The 17,494-nt window shown below is 42.0% G+C and overlaps 1 protein-coding gene across 1 annotated transcript in view; it reads right to left on the bottom strand.

The window, feature by feature from the left end:
* The window catches only part of XYLT1 (xylosyltransferase 1), a 221,350-nt gene that overhangs the window by 91,078 nt on the left and 112,778 nt on the right, over positions 1 to 17,494 (bottom strand). The window contains exon 2 of the mRNA XM_067306545.1: positions 13,560 to 14,082. Coding sequence (XP_067162646.1) covers positions 13,560 to 14,082 — 523 coding nt within the window. The remainder of the gene's footprint in view (positions 1 to 13,559; positions 14,083 to 17,494) is intronic.

Genomic DNA, 17,494 nt, shown 5'->3' with positions numbered 1-17,494 from the left:
AAACGGAGGGGAAACATGGCAGAAAGCCTCTGCTCTGGTTTCACATTTGGGCACAGCTGTGGTGCAAAGCCCAAAAACCGCTGCCAGCGATACGGCACTGAATTCACTGAAGGCTGCACGGGCTCCCTTGCCTGCCGCCACCCCCACAAAACCTCGGCGGGTCAGTGGCAGAGCTATCGATTTGAAAGCTCACATTAAGCGACTTCACAGAAACTCTGTTACCGGTCTCTTCCCTAAGAGACATTTGTTCAGCTTAAGGCTTCAAACTCTTTTAGAAGACTCAGAAAAGGTTACTATTATTTTAATACAAAATTATTTCCATGTTTTTTGATAAGCAGGTTGTAAAATCTACTTAAATATCAAGATAACAACAATAATGCCATATGCTATCTGCATATATTTGCAAAGGAGTTGAGTGCCTTTTTATCCCTGGTCTGTACTTGAGAGAGATGGCACAAGTCGCCCAAGGTGTCCTGACAAACCTGTGACGTATCAAGGAACGAAACCCAAGTCTCCATGTGCTAATCTGGTGCTTATTTTTGAGTGTTTATGTGCTTGTTTTTATGATACGCCACAGTGGAGCACTGTCTTGCTGTCACTCTTTAGTCAGGAGCTCTCTAATGATTTCTGTCAGTAATCGCATCCCCAGGTGATAATCTAATAAGTAGACTTTGAAAAATATATTCTTCCTTCATAGGGACAACAGGAGAATCATCTTTTTTTTTTTTTTTTTTTTTTCCTCTCCTAAATGAGATTTCTGCTTGGACAAATTCCAGTATAATTCTCTGAGCCATTTCAAGCTTGCATTGGGACTCTCTAATTTTCCTCTTATTTCTTCCCTAATTTTTGCAATTTTCAGTGATAAAAAAGAAACATCAAGATGCAGAGATGATCCCATCTCCATGTTTGCCAATTATGCATACATACAGCTATAAATGACAGAGAAATGAAAATGTGGGAACCTGTGTGTTAATTTCACCCTTCCCAGAGTAAAGGATGAAGATGAATTTAACAGGATTTGTCATCAAGGAGATCCATGTAGTGGATAAGTTTGAATAGTGTTTTTTTTCACTGACTGAGCGAAAAAATGCCAGAGATGTCTGAAGTCTCCTCACAGTGTCTCTTGGGAACCTGACAGAAATGATTCTCCTGCTTGCTTCTCAAAGCTCTGCTGGTAGAACATTTCCAAAATCAGAACTGCTACAAAACTGTTCTTGCTCCCAAAATACTGGATAGATACGCTTTGCTTAGGACCATAAACTTCCATTGACAGGTAAGAGACAAATCTCCAGTCCTGAACATCTCTTCTCTTCTTCATCTTTGCTAGCTCCTGCTGGAGCAAAACTGTCTTCTTTGTCCTTGGTAATCTTAAAATTACAGATAGAGGTGCATAGAGAGATTTTAAGGTTCATTGATAAACCTTATTAAGACCAATGCATTAAGTTCTTGATCCAATGCCAAAGGAAATCACCAAGGGTGATGTCTCATCATATCCCACTGGAATTAGACTGGATACCTAAAGATAGCAGTTGCGATTCTCCCGGAAATGGAAAGGATTTGGGTACTTTACTCATTTAGACTCTTGAAGAAATCCTAGTATGAAAAGTAAAAATGAGCTCTGCCTTGATGGACTCATGGAATGAAGCCAACATTGGTTGGCAAACTTATAATCGGAGGTTGAAACTTAGACTTTTGAGCAGTCAAGAGGTACTGCCCTTCATTAAATAAAGTACCCTTTGTTCTGACATTAGCTAATGAACAACAAGCCAGCAAAAACAGACAACTCCTAAATAAAAGTCTCTTTCCAAGTTGTGTTATTTTTATTGCCACCTGAAATTTTAGATAGGTAAAGCAATCTGCAGTCAAAATGACATCAGTGAATCCGTATGTTCTAGACTCCTGTGGAAGGAGCAGAGACTTAATAGTGAGACTGAGAAAAAAAACCACCTTGCGATTCATGATAAAATGTTCAAAATTATCTTTCTTACACTACAGGGTGAGAAAAAAATACTGGAGCAGGTTTTAGTTACTGAAAAGGGACATTTTTAAAATGAGGTCATCAAAGCTAGTGCAACATACATCAGCTAAACTTCTAGCCCACTTTGCTTTTAATATTTCATGGGAATCTTGGGTTTGCCTTCATCTCCTGGCAGAAAATGGTAAAATTGTTCAAAATTACACATCAGCTCCACACAGCCTCCCTCTGCTGTGGCTTGGCAAACACAATGCGCATTATGGTCTTGGAAAAACCTTATTCTCAATTAATCTCTGTAGCTACCCTGCCCCTCATTTAGCCATTTGCTTACTGGGGTAAGGTGGGCAACAGAGCCAAGCTTGGTTCTCCTGTTCAGTTTTTCTTTTTGTAAAGGAGTATTCCTTAAAATATTTTTGAATAACCAAAGACCATGACTCACTCTCTCAGACATAGAGAATGACTTTGGGCTAGGTCTTCAAAGATATTTAGAGACTTAAAGGTACAGAAATTTAGTTAGTGGAATTCTTTCAGAGCCCCTATACCTAGATCCCATAGAAGAGAGAAAGTACAAATCGCTAAAACATATACTGCAGTAAATTTCTCTTTTAAAATTCACTTTTCCTCCCTACTATTCAGTAAATTACCCAGAATGAATCACAGCCCACAAATAGATGGAGAACATGGAAATGTATGGTTCTAGCTAGTCATGCTACTGTCAGGCTCTATGAAACACAGTGATACACAACATACACAGCAGCTTTCAGTCTAAAAGTAGCATGGTTTAAAATACTCCACTGCATGATAATATCCATTGGCTGGATAGAAACCTTCATTTCGAATTAAAAACACAGATGAGTAAGCAGCGAGACTGCTTGAGCTCCAATTTTCAGCTAGTCACAAAGGTGTATTCTCACTGGCAAAGTGTTTCTTTTAAAAGTTTTAATGAGTTATAAAAATAAATCAAGACTGTAACAAAACATTTTGTTAATTTGGGCAAGAAAGTCTTCATAAAACAAAAGCATTGACCACGCAACAAAGAGAATGATGTAAGCAATTATATTCTAGTTACACGAAGGACTGTCTTGAACTTCAGTTCAGTAGTTTTACATGAAGGGCTGTCTTGAATTTCAGTTCACTGGTGTGATTTGCAATTAGATTGTAGAAAAAGCATTTTGACACACAGCTTTGTTTCATGGTGTTCTTTGACAAGACCTGCAAGTGTTGAAGACAAGCATGTCTCAAGGACAAATGGTCATTAATGTGAACAACTGCACATTTGCAACTGCAAGAATTAGGAAGAAAATGGAAGATGAGCTCTGTAGATAAGCTTTGAGTTGATCCATGCAAAAATGGTTTGGTATCTTTATGGTATCACAGAGATTCCATTTTCAGACCTTAAAAGCTGGTGCCAAACAGATCAACATGACAGAGGTCAGAAAGGAGACCTTCTGTAAGAATTTCTATTTTCCACAATAGTGATTGTTTAGGGAACAAAGCAAGCTCAAGATGTTGGTATCTACATAAAAGCTTTTGATTCATGGGGACACAGGCTTGTTTCTGAACTCCTTGCGTAACTCTAAGGTGGCATCCATACTGCCTTTAATAAAAATGTGCAAGTTGAATTTTTTGCTGAGTTTTATTGCCTGGAGAACCATACAGTCCCTGCAAAACACATCCTGTGTGAGATCCAGTGTACAGGCAGTAAGGATGAACAGGAAAGTTGAGCCCAGGTCTGAATCAAGTCTTTATAGGCTTCCTGACAAGCTTAATATGTATCACCCACTGACAATGCTTCTCTACAAATCTACCCACTCTCATCAGTCTAGACGGGGCAGGTCTTTAACAGGTAGAAGGGCCTTTGTTTAAACCTTTTAACTCCCACAAGTGTTGTAAGAGCATAATGGAAGGTGATGTGGTGGGGGAATATGACCACTGGAATATGGCCAAAATTATCACGGCAGCACTGCCAGCAGAAGAATTTGTGGTGCCATCAGAACAGCAATATGGAGAAGATTCTGTTTTAAAGGCAACAAGTGATCAAGTCTTGCCAAACAAATCCTATGAATTTTATTATTTTAAAGCATTTACAATCATTACTCAAATTATTTTCAGTAAACCACAGAGTTTGAATTAATTGACAATGATCTTTCTGCAGTATAATTCTATTTGTTGGCTTAAAAATCCCACCATTCTCATGGTGACATCCACTGGAAAAGAACTGAAAAGAAAGCACCTAATGTAAAAAATGGTTGTTATGATCTGGCTTCAACCAACTCTAGGAGAAGAGACTGAAAAATTCTTTCGCCTCCCTGGAGTCTAATGAGATAATGAGAGAAAGAAAATGATGGACTTTTGCCACTGACTTTTCCGTCAGTACTTTAACCAAGATCTTGCCAGGAACAATTTGTTAGTAAGATTGTAAATGGAATACTTTATACTTTAATGTGTATTAAAGCCTGATAGTGATAAAAGAAGATATATTGGGAGGTGGGAGTGTTCTGTTCTTCCTTACAAAGGTGTCAATCAGAAATAACTTCTCTGATACCACTAGATGATTAATCAGTGACATTTCAAGGATATTACAATAGTGAGAGAGGGGAATCAGCCTATTCACTTTTAACACTCTCTCAAACTATCAAAGATGAGCATTTATTGGAAGACGAAATATATGTTGAGCAATTTCAAAATCTTTTCCAAGGTTGTTCAGCTACAAATTCTTGTCATTCACTTTTTCTATATATGTCATGATTACCTGGGATGAAAAAAAGCCTGATGTTTTAAAACTACACTCTGTGTAAGAAATACTTGAGACAGAAACAGCTAAATTACGGTTTGGAGTCTTAAAATGGTATTAACCTCCTGTCAGATTGGCTTCATGCCTAGACATGGCATTTTAATTGAGAGTAGCTCCCTTAAGCTTCTTTCTCATTTCCCAGGAAAGTCACTACAAAACAACTGCTGGTCTCATAAAGCCCAGCGACTCCTGAAATACATCAAATAAATGTACCCCTTCAAAAACCTGTCTGAAAGGGGGTACATTCCCTTAAACTATATTCCTAATCTTGCAAACGCTGTAAATAGTTAAGGCATCAGTTTCAAGAAGCCACAAAGAGGAAAATTCTTCGCCCCAGCCCAGAAGAAGAAAATTAATTGTCAAGACTTTCCTTTTTCCCCTGATTCTTTTAAAAGAAATGCAGTCAATGCCACTGACTCAAAAACAAACTGTCGCTCCCTTGAGCCACAGTTAGCATGGGATTTCTGGGATGCAACATTCCTCCCTGTTCTCAGAGTAATAGTACAGAAAATATGGACTCCTGTGAAAACCCAGTATTACTTGCCCATTACTCAGAGTGCAATGGTTAGAAAGGCAGGGCTGAATTTCTGGCAAGTCAGCCTCAGCAAGCTCCTCAGGTCCTTGGTGCCTAAAATGAAGTGCAAATCAGGAAGTTGGTGTTACCTGTTTACACTTAGTATGTAACAACAGTACTCTAATGTAGTTTTGTTATGGTTACAAAGTCAAAATAGAAAAGGATGCAACATTAAGGCTGCTCTTCCAACCTTTCTTCAAGATTAGTTCAGTACTACCATGCATTTACATTGCAAAGCTCCCTGCTTAGCACTGAACAAAAATAGATGAATTAAGATGCTGTATTTCCATTTAAAGGTCTTCCCACTAACATCACTGTAGTGAGTCCACTCCTGAGGCCCAACACCTATTTTATGTGAAAAGAAACATATTGCCAGTATGGCTCTCAAGTTCTACCACAGGGCAGCCTTTTTTCAAACCCTGCCAGCTCATACCATTGCACCAACCATTTTCCTCTAGTTGTAGTTACATTTGGCTCTTTTTTTCCCCCCTCTCTCCACACATGTTTCAGGATCACAGGGGAGCATTAGTAATCACTCAAGCATTTTTCTTTCATCTCTGTACATACACTGTAATCTTTATCAAAATATTGACTAAGCTTCTGCTACCCTCATGCTCTTTTCCCAGGAGGGTTATAGCTCGGACACACTTAGTCGTTATCCTCTCCCACACTTGCTCCCCCTCAAGTGCTCTATAAGACGATAGCATTTTGCTAAAAGACTGGTTTGGTGGGAACTAGGGTTGCTGACCATAAGTTTTTCAGCTCTTTCTGCCCTCCCTTTTTTGCTTCATGTGTTGCTCTGAGCACTTCCTTAAGGTGCAATTTGCCGAGATGTTCTTCCTCCTGTTTGCTGTCCTGGCCTGTCAGAGACAAACTCTGCAGCGCCAAAGCCACAGAGGGCTGGACAGTGACAGCACCATGTGGGAAGCAGTGGGACCTCGGTCTGCTCTCACTTCACCACTTGTACACTTGCAGATGTCCCAGGAATTGTCTGTATTCAGACAGAAGGATTAATTGGTACAGACACCCAATAGTTACCCATGCTTTCTCCTCACTGAGTTTTTTCTCATATAAGAAAAGCTGATACTAGACAGTGTAGACAGAGTCAGGGCTTTCTTTTTGTGGGCAGAATCCTTCCCCCCTCCATTGCCACATGCTCACCCATCTTCTAGCTGGGCCCATCTCCTCTCCTTGAAACGCTGCAGCTGTGTCTCTGGCAACAGATACAGGAAGATAGCAAAACAATCCTGCCCCGTTTCGGGATGCTGCAAGGACACTTCTAGCAATGTCAGCTCCCTTCTCTTTGCAAGATGTATGCAGATATTCCTTCCATAAAGACAGACACCAGTTTCTGACCTGCTGGCTGGACCCAGTTTCTGAGGAGAATTCATTTATTGGGCCCTCTTCCCTGCAAACATTTCAGCTGTGAGCAGGGTGAGGTGGTTTGGCAGCATCGTTACTCTCTTCAAACAACCAGAGAGCACCAGGGGCCCACCAGAAACACAGGCGGCCCCATCGCATGATGCCTGCATCCAAATCCGGCAGGCCATGGGAGTCTGTGTGCACCATGGCTCCTAGCATCTGTATGCATTTTCATCACAAAGATATACCTCCACATCCCACCCATATGATGGGTAAGGCCATCTTCAGCCCAAACAATGAAGTATATGTTTTCTTTACTCAGTCATATTTTAACTATCAAACCTTGCATATGTGGCTATAATAAAAGCTATTCTGAGAATCACTAGCACCACATATTCTTCCTGGGATCTCATTTTTCTCTTTACCATGCCACAGCTTCACTGATTTTACTAGAATTGGTTCTCTGTCACACAAATGTAAGGGGAGAGGAGATTCAGACCACTTATTTCATAAGCCTAAAATACAAGTACTGAGTCTTGAAACTACTCTTTAGAAAGAAAAAAGTGCTGGAAACAGAATTTTCAGAACAGACATGGTACATGGTGTAATTACATCTTAGTGTTCCACAGAACAGTAATGCATAGCTTAAATGCTATTAATTGTACACAGTTTTGTTCCACAGGATGTTGTTCACTGATAACTACTCAATTAGAGTTATTTTGTAATTAGTCTACTCACAGTAAATTTATTGCAACCAGAGTCATCTGTGGTGCAGCAAATTAAAATGTTGTCTGGTCTGCACGTGCAGTAGCTCTTACATGCTTCTTAAGCAGTGTACATATAGCTCACCACAGTCCTTCTGTCACACTGGCTAACAGATTAAAGGTACAGAAAAGAAGTAGCAGCCAATGTAATCAGGAAGCCTGAAATCAGGAAGAAAAGACAAATTATGGGCCCATTGTTCTTTAGTATTTAGATCAAATCCAATGAAACCAAGAGTGCACTGTTGAAATTGTGAAAGCTAAACAAAGCCACAGATTTATTTGTCACTGTGTGCATAACTCAAAGATTCACACAAATACACATTCAGTGGGCGACATTCTGTATTTGCTTAGTTACAGCTCCCATTATTTTAAAACTATTTAGCAAATTCTCTCATTTGCATGCTTTGAGGAACTGCTCTGCTCCACCCTGTATTTGGCTTATCTCTCTTTGTGCCTTATCCTCTCTCCTCCTGCAAATTACACCTCCTTCTATTGAGTACTTTGAAGTATTCAGATACCAACATTATAGACACACAGATTGCTATTACCTGTGTGTATTATTCAGTAAACAGAACTCTAGAGCCCTTTTCTCTCAGTTTAAAAACCAAAAGAAGGCTGTGCTTTCTAAAACAAACTGGAACATTTTCTCCCTAGCAGCCTATGGCAGACTGAAATCTCTTGCTTCAGTGCAACAGAGCAGCATTACCATCAATAAGAAACCAGGCAGAAAGCAGTCTAATCTGTAAGGAACTCTTTCAGTGCTGATGAATGATGTGGAATCAGGGCAGCTTGATTATTTTTCTACTTTATTTATGAGTTGGGTTTACTCCACAGGGATGAAGGTAGCAGAAAACCTGTTTGATTTATAAATGAAGAAAAGACAACAGAAGAACTAAAGTGAAATAAATCAGGTTCACTTGAGGCTCTCTGCTTTTCTAGGTGCTTTTCTTTAGCTAGAACTACATGTTAGAAGAGTCCTCAAAAAAATGTTAAATATATTTTGGTGTATCCAGGGCCACAGATCTGGGTCAAGCATAAACCCAGTTTGGTAATTAATGATAAGGATTAAGCCAGAGCCTCCCTTGGGGACATGGCAGCCTGGAGAAGTCGGCCCTGAGAATGAGTGATTTAGATACCATTTGGCACCATGCCTAGGATGACTCATGGGCCCGGTGCCAGTGACTAAGGAGGAACCGGGCTGCGTATCTGGCAAACTTTCAGGTCAAGAGACTCTGAACTGCCAACTGCCCTGATCCACATGGGAGTGAAAAGCTGGGAATGCAAGGGCTGAACTCAGCTGGTGGGTCAGAAGCTGCACATTCTTCTTCACAAAAGGAAGATCGGCAAACAAAAGTCACAACTTTAATATGCATATACCTGTGTGGAGTCACATAAGTGACAGCGTACTGTCTGGACCAACAATCTGAGCAGTGATCTCAGCAGTTGGAGTGATGGTGACCATCCTAAACTGTACTCTTCCCTTGGTTATACGGGATGCTGGGGGCGGGTAACGCAGCACAGATTGGGTTAGTCGTGCCTTGTCACAGAGGAGGGTTTATCTCGGTACAGAGTGAAACTTATTTTAGAGCCAAGAATTTGCATTTAAACTTCTGCTTCTTTCCAGTACATCTGCCCTAGAAAAGGGCCAAGGAAGAGAAAGAAGACAGCTGATCCAAGCCCACCAACAGCTTTGGTGAGCAGAAATGCATCTCTGGCATACCAGGGGAAGTAGCTTGTGGCCTATATGGGACCAGATGGAAGATGGCCTCAGCAAGGACAGAGTCTACCGCTTTGTCCACTCACAACCACATATCACTCATCTTGAAGAGAACTGAACATTTAGGATGGCCTCCCCAAAATGATGTCTCCCTCTCCACAATCTGTGCAGTACTGGATTTGCCCTTTCCACATCTAACCTTGCACAAAACATTTTTTTCCCCCCTTATTTTCATTCACTGCATTCTTACTCTTAAAAATTCCCCTCAAAATACACTCCTGTAGATCCCAAACACTCCCTTCAAAGTCTAGAGTGACTTGCAAGCTGCCTGTTGCCCTGCCTCTGACATGACTTTGAGTAAGACTGTCCCTAAAGCCCTCGACACCAACCCCTGGTCCCCAGTGTTGCTGCCCTGTCTTCAGGGCTGGCTCATGTGGAAATGTGGGCTTACACATGCTCTGCAATTCAAGTAATGGGTAAGTTCCCACGTCCTATTTTCCTGCTTCAGCAGTGCGCTCTCTCTGCAACATCCTTAGGGGACTGCAGCCTGTCTACTCCCATTCTCATGGAAACAATGCCTTCATTTCAGACAGGTAGCAAACATGATACTGTTGGTTGTAACAAGCCTTTGTTTTATAATCTGAAGATAGTTACTTTCTTTGCCTCTTCCCTTTGGAAATAATAAAATACTTAAAAAAGAAAGAACTCGTAAGATCCTGTTCCTGTTGATAACCACTCAAATGAATGTATCACTTAACATTTATGACAATCCAGCTGGAAGGAGTCATGTCCATGATTGATAACTACACTTAGCAACTTCATGGCTTTGAACAGCTAAGACTGGATCCAAGGGGATTAAATGCTGGATGACATCTCAATGGAAACCATGGCACTGGGGACATGTTTATACATTGGGATAATGGATGAAATGTGCTTCTCCAATGCATAAATATTTAAACTTCACAGCTCTGCTGAAAACAGACAGAAAACCTTTTTTTCAAACCAAACTGAAAGAAATAGCACTTGCATGCTAAATACTTGGACTCAGAGCCCATGGATGGCTGACTTTTGCTGACAAACAACAAACAGTTTTCTTGATGCATATATTGGTAAGAAGTCTATACAGACCCTCCCCCCATCACCAGCAATCCGCCAATGGGGTGTCTTTCCTCCCCGAAAGCTGAGGGTCTGTATTTCACAAACACTTGCTGATTAAGCTCAACTCCTTTAGAGATACCTGGAGTTGATGAAGACATCTTTGACGAGAGATGGAGCAGCCATCCGTGAGTGCGCACCATTAGTACTTGCATTTTGCAATGAGGAGGAGGCAATCTAGTGCTTTCCTAGACTTTGGCACAGTTAAACTGAGGCTACGTATCTTAAACAGGGCTGTAAAATGTAAGAGACCTACCAAATTATACCTAAAAACAAAGAAAGATTAACAGTTGAACTGGGACCAGTCCTGCAGAATGCACTGAGGCCTACTGAACTCTTCTGTGGTTCCTACATGTCTTTCTTAATAGCCCTGTATGCAGACATTTGAGAAGGTGACTTCAGAGCCTGGATCTCCTCAGGAGCTTGGATGTCCCACTATGCTTGCGCATAGGCACCTCCTGCATAAGCCACTCCTGTCCCAGTCCCCATGCTGCTGCTTGTTCACTTCCCCAGAGCAAAACTCCCAAATTTGCTGTAGAGCAACCCTGTATCTAGTGCAGGGTGCACAGGATTTTCCTGCCAGGAAAATCTGGCTGCTGAAGCAGTTAACTTCAGCTGTCAGCATGGGCAGGAGGCAATAACCTTGAGGCAAAGAAAAGTCAACATTTTCCACAAGGATCCATCTGGTTAGGTTAAGATATTCCCAAATTATTCTTTTTAAACAAGCATCGCTGACTAAAATAAAAATCTAAATGAAAATCCAGGAGTGGCCCTGCTAATCTGAAAACTTGTAGCAACAGACTTTTTACACTTAGTGTTTTTATATGGTGGATGTCCATAATTCATCAGTACTAAATTCACATATATTTTAAAATAAAACCATATTAGACAACATCTCCACTTCTCTAGTCATGTTGGTAGCTTGGTAGCTCTCCATTTTCCTGGGCCTTTTACTATATTGCATTATAAAGGAAGATCTTTTACCAATATGCAATTTAAACACATGCTGGAATGCTTCAAGTATTAAAAGGTGACACTTCTATACAGAGAAGATTTTCTTAGTTCTAAGACTACATGTTATTATCCTGACCGTAGGGCATATGAGAGTAATTCTATGTTTAAAATAAGAAGTGAGAAATATTTCTTGAGAGAAGTCTGTTTTTAAGAATGGTAGCTGTTTAAAGCCACTGATTTTATTGGACAGTCACCCAGAGAGATAGATTGCCAGGCAGGTGATAAAACCATAGGCGTGTGCAAAACTGCACATTGCTGAAATGTGTGCCCACACAAATGACAATACATCTTTCACCTCTCTCCAGGATATCGCTTGCACATGTGCATACACGATTCATTTACCCTATATAAGGTATCTATCATTGATGACATTATTAAGACATGTCCTTGATCCTACAAAGTGTCAGACAGCATTTGCAAGGTGCTGAGCACTATCAGCTTTCCCACGGGACCACAGCTGAATTTCCTGCTGCTAAAGAAGAGGGCAGGACAGCCCGGATACAGCTTGTGACAGTGGATTTTACCCATGGCGCCCCAGTGGGGTCTCAGGAACACCAGTGGGTACTCATGATGCTCAGCCGGTCATTGATGTCTGATCTGGTCTCTGCTGTTCTGCTTTTATCTTCCCTTTGGCTTGTTTTGCCTTCTCCCTGCTTCCACAAAGCCCCAAGTCTTCTGCCTGCTCTGTTAATTCTTTGATCTCCAATTTTGGGCCACTTGGTTTAATGATTTTCAGTATTACCGTAATAAGAGAGGAAGAAAACCACCAAAAGAGATACAACACAATAGAAAGACAGAATCAGATACACTGGAGTGAGAAATGGGATGCTCACACTATTCGCTATGGTAATATGCAACATCTAAATTAAAAGCCTAAGTCTCCCGTCAGAGAGAGATGGTCTTGTTTGGAAACATCCTCTGGGCACCTCCCTTTTGCCGTTGACTGTCTAGGGAGTTCAGCTTCCTAATTTAGGCAAGAGCAACACACATCCTCCTCTTCTTTCGCTCCCATATTGAATCCATTCAATAGTAACCGCTGCTTTGAGGTGGTGCAATAAACAGGTAAACCGTGAGGGTTAGAGGATGCAACTAAGTATTCCTAATGAAAGAAGCTAAACATCCCCTAATCCCCATGGCTCGCCTGTTTATTGCACCATCTCAGCGTAGGACCTGTTCTTTCTGGTTTGTGAAAGCCCCTCTGCATCTTCAGCAAAGACAACATAAAACGCCTCCTTACACGCGTGGGCTGAAGCACCCGTTGCAGGATGGGGACTGTGCACTGCTGCATGAACAAGTGCTGCTGCAGGTAATGCTGTTTCTTGATCAATACCTACTTTGATCAATTGATCAATGGTTAAAAAAAAGCACTTTACTATAGAGGAAGCTTACAGCTAAATGTGGCATATGAAGCATTCTTCCTGAAGTAACGGCATCACACACATGCAAACCAAAAGCAAAACTATGAGATACCTCACATATCCTGCACAGAGAAACCAAAAGGAACAAACCAAAGCTTGGCTTAGGCTATGAGTGGGAACTGATTCTCTACAATAGTAATTCTGGAAATTCCTTTTGCTGATTGAGGAACATTAAAACCAGAAGTGGGCCAGAAAATCGGATTTTTTCATGCTTTTCCAAAGATAAAGTTACATACTTCTGATAATTATCTGTTATCAAAACGCTTAGTGACTCTGATTATTAGCTATGACTCCATTGCGCCAGACATTGTAGAAACATAAGAAATGGTCATATGGAGAACAGCAATGTTATTTGTTTATCAGCTAGCAGAAGACACCAGAATTCACCGTGGCTGTTCCCTTGCCCCAAAAAGCATCAAACTCCTGCGTGGAATAATAGGACACACACCCGGACTATGCTTTTCTGTGTCTGTAGATTAAGAACTGCCACTGCTGTCTAAAAGAAATAGAAGCAGCAGCAGAACAGCTAGATAAGGTTGTGCAATAAAAATCTGTCAGAAGAAAAGTAGCAAGAACATTCATTAGGAATCTAACAAGAATCCTATAATACCTGCATAATTCCCTTTTAAAACATCTTCAGATGCTCCCCAGTTTTCACAGGCTACAAAAGTACATTCTAAATTCCCGCAGTAAAGTTAATTTTTATCATCAGGTGAGCATTACAATTGTATACAATTCTTCTCCCAAGACATTGCATCAGCTCGTCTTCACCATCTACCAACTTACCCTCCAGTGCACAGAAACGCGTCACCTTCTCCGGCATCAACTTCCCATGCTTGTGACGACAATATATCTCTGCAATCTCCTGTCGACACTGCTTAGACTTAGACCGGGACATGGCTGAGACTGCCTCTTTGCCTGTTATCTCGCATCTCGGTGGTTGGTCATATCTCAGTTCAGGGGAGCTGTTTCCATTTTTTTTGAAATGATGTTGTCTGGGAGACCTGTGAATCTCCTTCAGATTGTTGTTGCTACTGTTTTTTCCAGGATGATCACTGAATTGCACCACTTCATTTGAGTTCTTCCCCAGTAGTGAGTTCTCTTTCACCTTTTCCTCTTCCAGTTTCTTTCTCAAGTGCTCCTTTTGCTTGCTAAGGGGTTTTTTCACCAGCTCAGACTGGTGTTTTTGCCTCTGAGTCCTGGGAGCAAAGTTACTGTTATCAATATTTTCAAAGTCCTTGGGGACTGAATTTTCATTATTGCTGTCTGTTCGCATTTTCTCTTTCGGTCGGTGGGAAAAATAGCCATCCTACAAATGGGGAGAAAAATTATATTCATCTTACTAAAAGTAGACATTTCCCATGCATTACAAGCATTTCTTACACGAAAACATAAATTAACTGCCATCGAAGATATTTGGAAAACACACATTAGGGCTCATAAGAGAAAGCTGGGGCTGGAAAAGGCCTTCTGAGATGCCAGAGTCAGTGCAGGCAAACACGCCATGCAACCCCCTCCATTAACGATACTGGATTTGACACTCATTTGCAGATCCAGAGAGGGCTGAATAGGAAGTTTTACTCAGGTTTGTGAGTAATTATTAAATGGATTGTTTACCCTGACACCACTGAAATCAATGGCAAAACTGACACTGATTTCAATGGAGCAAGACCAGGTCCTCCAATACTTTTATTCTTAATGCAAGGTATGAAAACATTTGGTGTTCCTAAGCAAGTTCTCCAAAAGCTGTCCCATTTCTATGTAAAAAGCACCACTGGACTTTACAGGATAAGTTTTATTTCAGTTAAGTGAATTAGCTACAAACCAAACCTTTGTTACTTTAGATTTTTTATTCTCAAGTTTATAAGACAATAGAAGTTTGGAGACGCGTTTCCCAGTGGCTGAACTATCCCAGTGACGCAGGTTGCGAGCAGCCGTGGCGTAGAAGCACCCAGCGCGCTGCAGGAGGGCCAGCGTGGTCGCGAATGCTCGCGCTCCCCAGGACCATAGGAAGGTCCAAGCCAAGCTCCAGCCACCAGTTCTCTGTCACCCCCTTCCTCCTCTCCATGGTGTGCGCGCTTTGATAAATACACAGGTCTCACAAGTTATAATGTTTAAAATATACCATACCAAGAAAAGGGAAGAGACACAGAATAGCACTTTGCGTCATCATTTCACCGCCCGCCACCCGTTATCGTGGGCCCCGTCTCAGCGGAGCAGCGATTGCGAAGGAAGATTTCTAGAGTGACGTTTGCTTTGGTCACTGGGCTCTGTGTTATGTTTGCCACAATTCTTGGAGAAAGCAAAATGGGTCAAAATGGTCAAGACTCTGCATCAGTGAGTGCCTTTTCTGTCGATCCGCGCTGGTACAAGCTTTAATCCCCCAGTCACCCGACAAACCCAGTTTATGCTCGCGGCTGCTGAGGGCGCAGGGTCAAGGGCCACCCGCGGCCAGGCCCTCCCTGGCTCCCGGGGCGAAACTGGCTCTGGCCTGCTGCTCTTCCCCTGACTTTCTTTGAAGAACTGAATTGTCTCCAAAATACATTTATTAAACTCAGAAAGAGCGGCTGTGCCTGTAAAAGAGACACATTTACGTGATTTATCCAAATGCCCCCCCAGTCTGCTTTTGTGTGCTGAGTTTCTGCAGACAGAGGGACAAAAGCTCTGTCACGCCAGGCCAGGCCGTCTATCCGTCCTGTCCAGGGTCCGGCCTCCAGCCCTGGCCGATACCTGACGATTCAGAGCCAAAGGAGCGAGGGAGATACAGGGAGCCTGGACAACCGTACGGGGGGTCTCCTGACCCTTCTAGAAACCAGTTTAGACCTGAGTACTGTGTTTTGAATATTCCACATTCATATGCCTGCCAGCCAACTAACAACCTCTCACCATCCTTACCCAGAGATTTCTTACTGACTGCGCTTGCTGATCATAATATTTACCAAGTCCTCAGAGGCCACTTTTCAGAAACAAAATTCAGTAAATATATGTTTCCCCTTCACACTGGCAGCTTCCCTTCTTTCTCCCAATTATTTACTGCAACATTCGCACAGCCTTTCTCTAGCGGGCAGCAGACAATAACCACACTCACACACGCGTCCTTCTGCTCACGTTAGATCAGTTGCACAACAGAAACACCAAACTCCTCATGGCTCCGCTAGTGACAGTGAAGAGCCCAACAGTGCTTCTGTAAAGAACCCACAAAAAAGCAGAAGTTTCATCTTACAATCAAATGTTCCCTGCTCCAATCAGAAGCGCTGAGACTGCCCCAAACTCGTGACCGAGGGCTGCTGTAGCTGGAGCGTGCAGGACAGACAAATGCTGTATCCTTGGAGATATTCAACAGCCATCTGGACAGGCCCTGGGCAACCTGCTCTAGGTGACCCTGCTTGAGCAGGAGATGGGACTAGATGATCTCAGAGAGCCCTGCCAATCTCAATCAGTCCGTGATTCTGCGAAATGCAAGCTTTGCACTGGAGGCACTCTCTAAGCCAGGGTGACTGCGTGGCTGCAGAAATACCAGTGTCAGGACATGGGAGGTCTGGGAGAGCGCTGGGGCAATGAGGGCGGCATGTCCTCCAGCAGCAGCAGACTTCAGTTGTGTTATGCTGAACCATGCCCTTCATTAGTACTTCCAGCAAGGAGGTTACCTTCAATAAATTTCTGCTGGCATGAGCTGATCATATTCTCATGGGCATTGAACAGACATGAAAGAAATCACGAACGACAAGGCAGAATTAGTTTTCAGAAAGCGCACAGAATAGTAAAGCATCTGACTTCTCTCAAACACTAGTGAGAGCTGGCTACACAGCACCTTGTTTCTTTGAAAACCTCTCCTTGTCGGCAAAGTGATTAACAAATTGAATGAATATATTAACAGGAAAGAGGCAGAAAATAAAAAGAAGAAATATCCCAGTGGTTCTAGAAACAAGAGAGAACAACCCAATGTGCTCTAGCAAAGCTGTGAAAGATGAGAAGCACAAGGCATTGACACGCGTAATGACAAACCAGACGGGGCCCAGCCTGACAGCCTGCCACGGGCAAGGTTGAGCCTGCCTCTCTCTACCACGGGAACTAGTCCTCAGCCTAGCAGGGGACAAATTTTTTAGACCTAGGGAAAGGGCAATACTACTGTTTTTTAAAGTGACCAACAACCAATGAAGGCAATGGGGAATTGTTATCAAAATACCTGAAGATGGGGTTATAAATATCGATAGACTTTTTGTGGATCTGTCTTGTTTTCTTTCCACTCACGAATACACCTAATAACCAAAATCAGAGTTTGTCAAATGACAGCATCCCCTAATGATGAATGATGGTAGCAATTCTCAGCACCTATGAATCGCATTTCATATTCAAAACATCTTACGAACACTAGCTAATTGTTTCTCACACCTCTTCTGCGAGGAACAACTTAGTAGTCATATTTTACAGACCAAAGAGCCTGCGATAATGACTTATGCAAGGTCATGCAGTGAGGCAATATCATTTTGACCTCTGCAGCTTGGCAATGAGAAATGTTTGAATAGTTTATTCATTAGAAGATGCGGCTCTGTGAGTGACTGAAGCGATTCTCTCTCCATGAATATTGCAGCCGGCAAGTAGCTGTAGCTGTCAGGCACAGAGGCACATGCAGAGCCTTCTTCTCAAAAATTCCAAACATTTTTCAAACCAAATATTTTGATTTTGGAGGAACCACTTCTTTAAAATTAAAATAAAAAAAA

Source organism: Apteryx mantelli, chromosome 16 (assembly GCF_036417845.1).
Source record: "Apteryx mantelli isolate bAptMan1 chromosome 16, bAptMan1.hap1, whole genome shotgun sequence".
NCBI lineage: Eukaryota > Metazoa > Chordata > Aves > Apterygiformes > Apterygidae > Apteryx > Apteryx mantelli.
The sequence above is the reverse complement of the archived record's forward strand: the minus strand, read 5'-3'. Positions and strand labels throughout refer to the sequence as shown.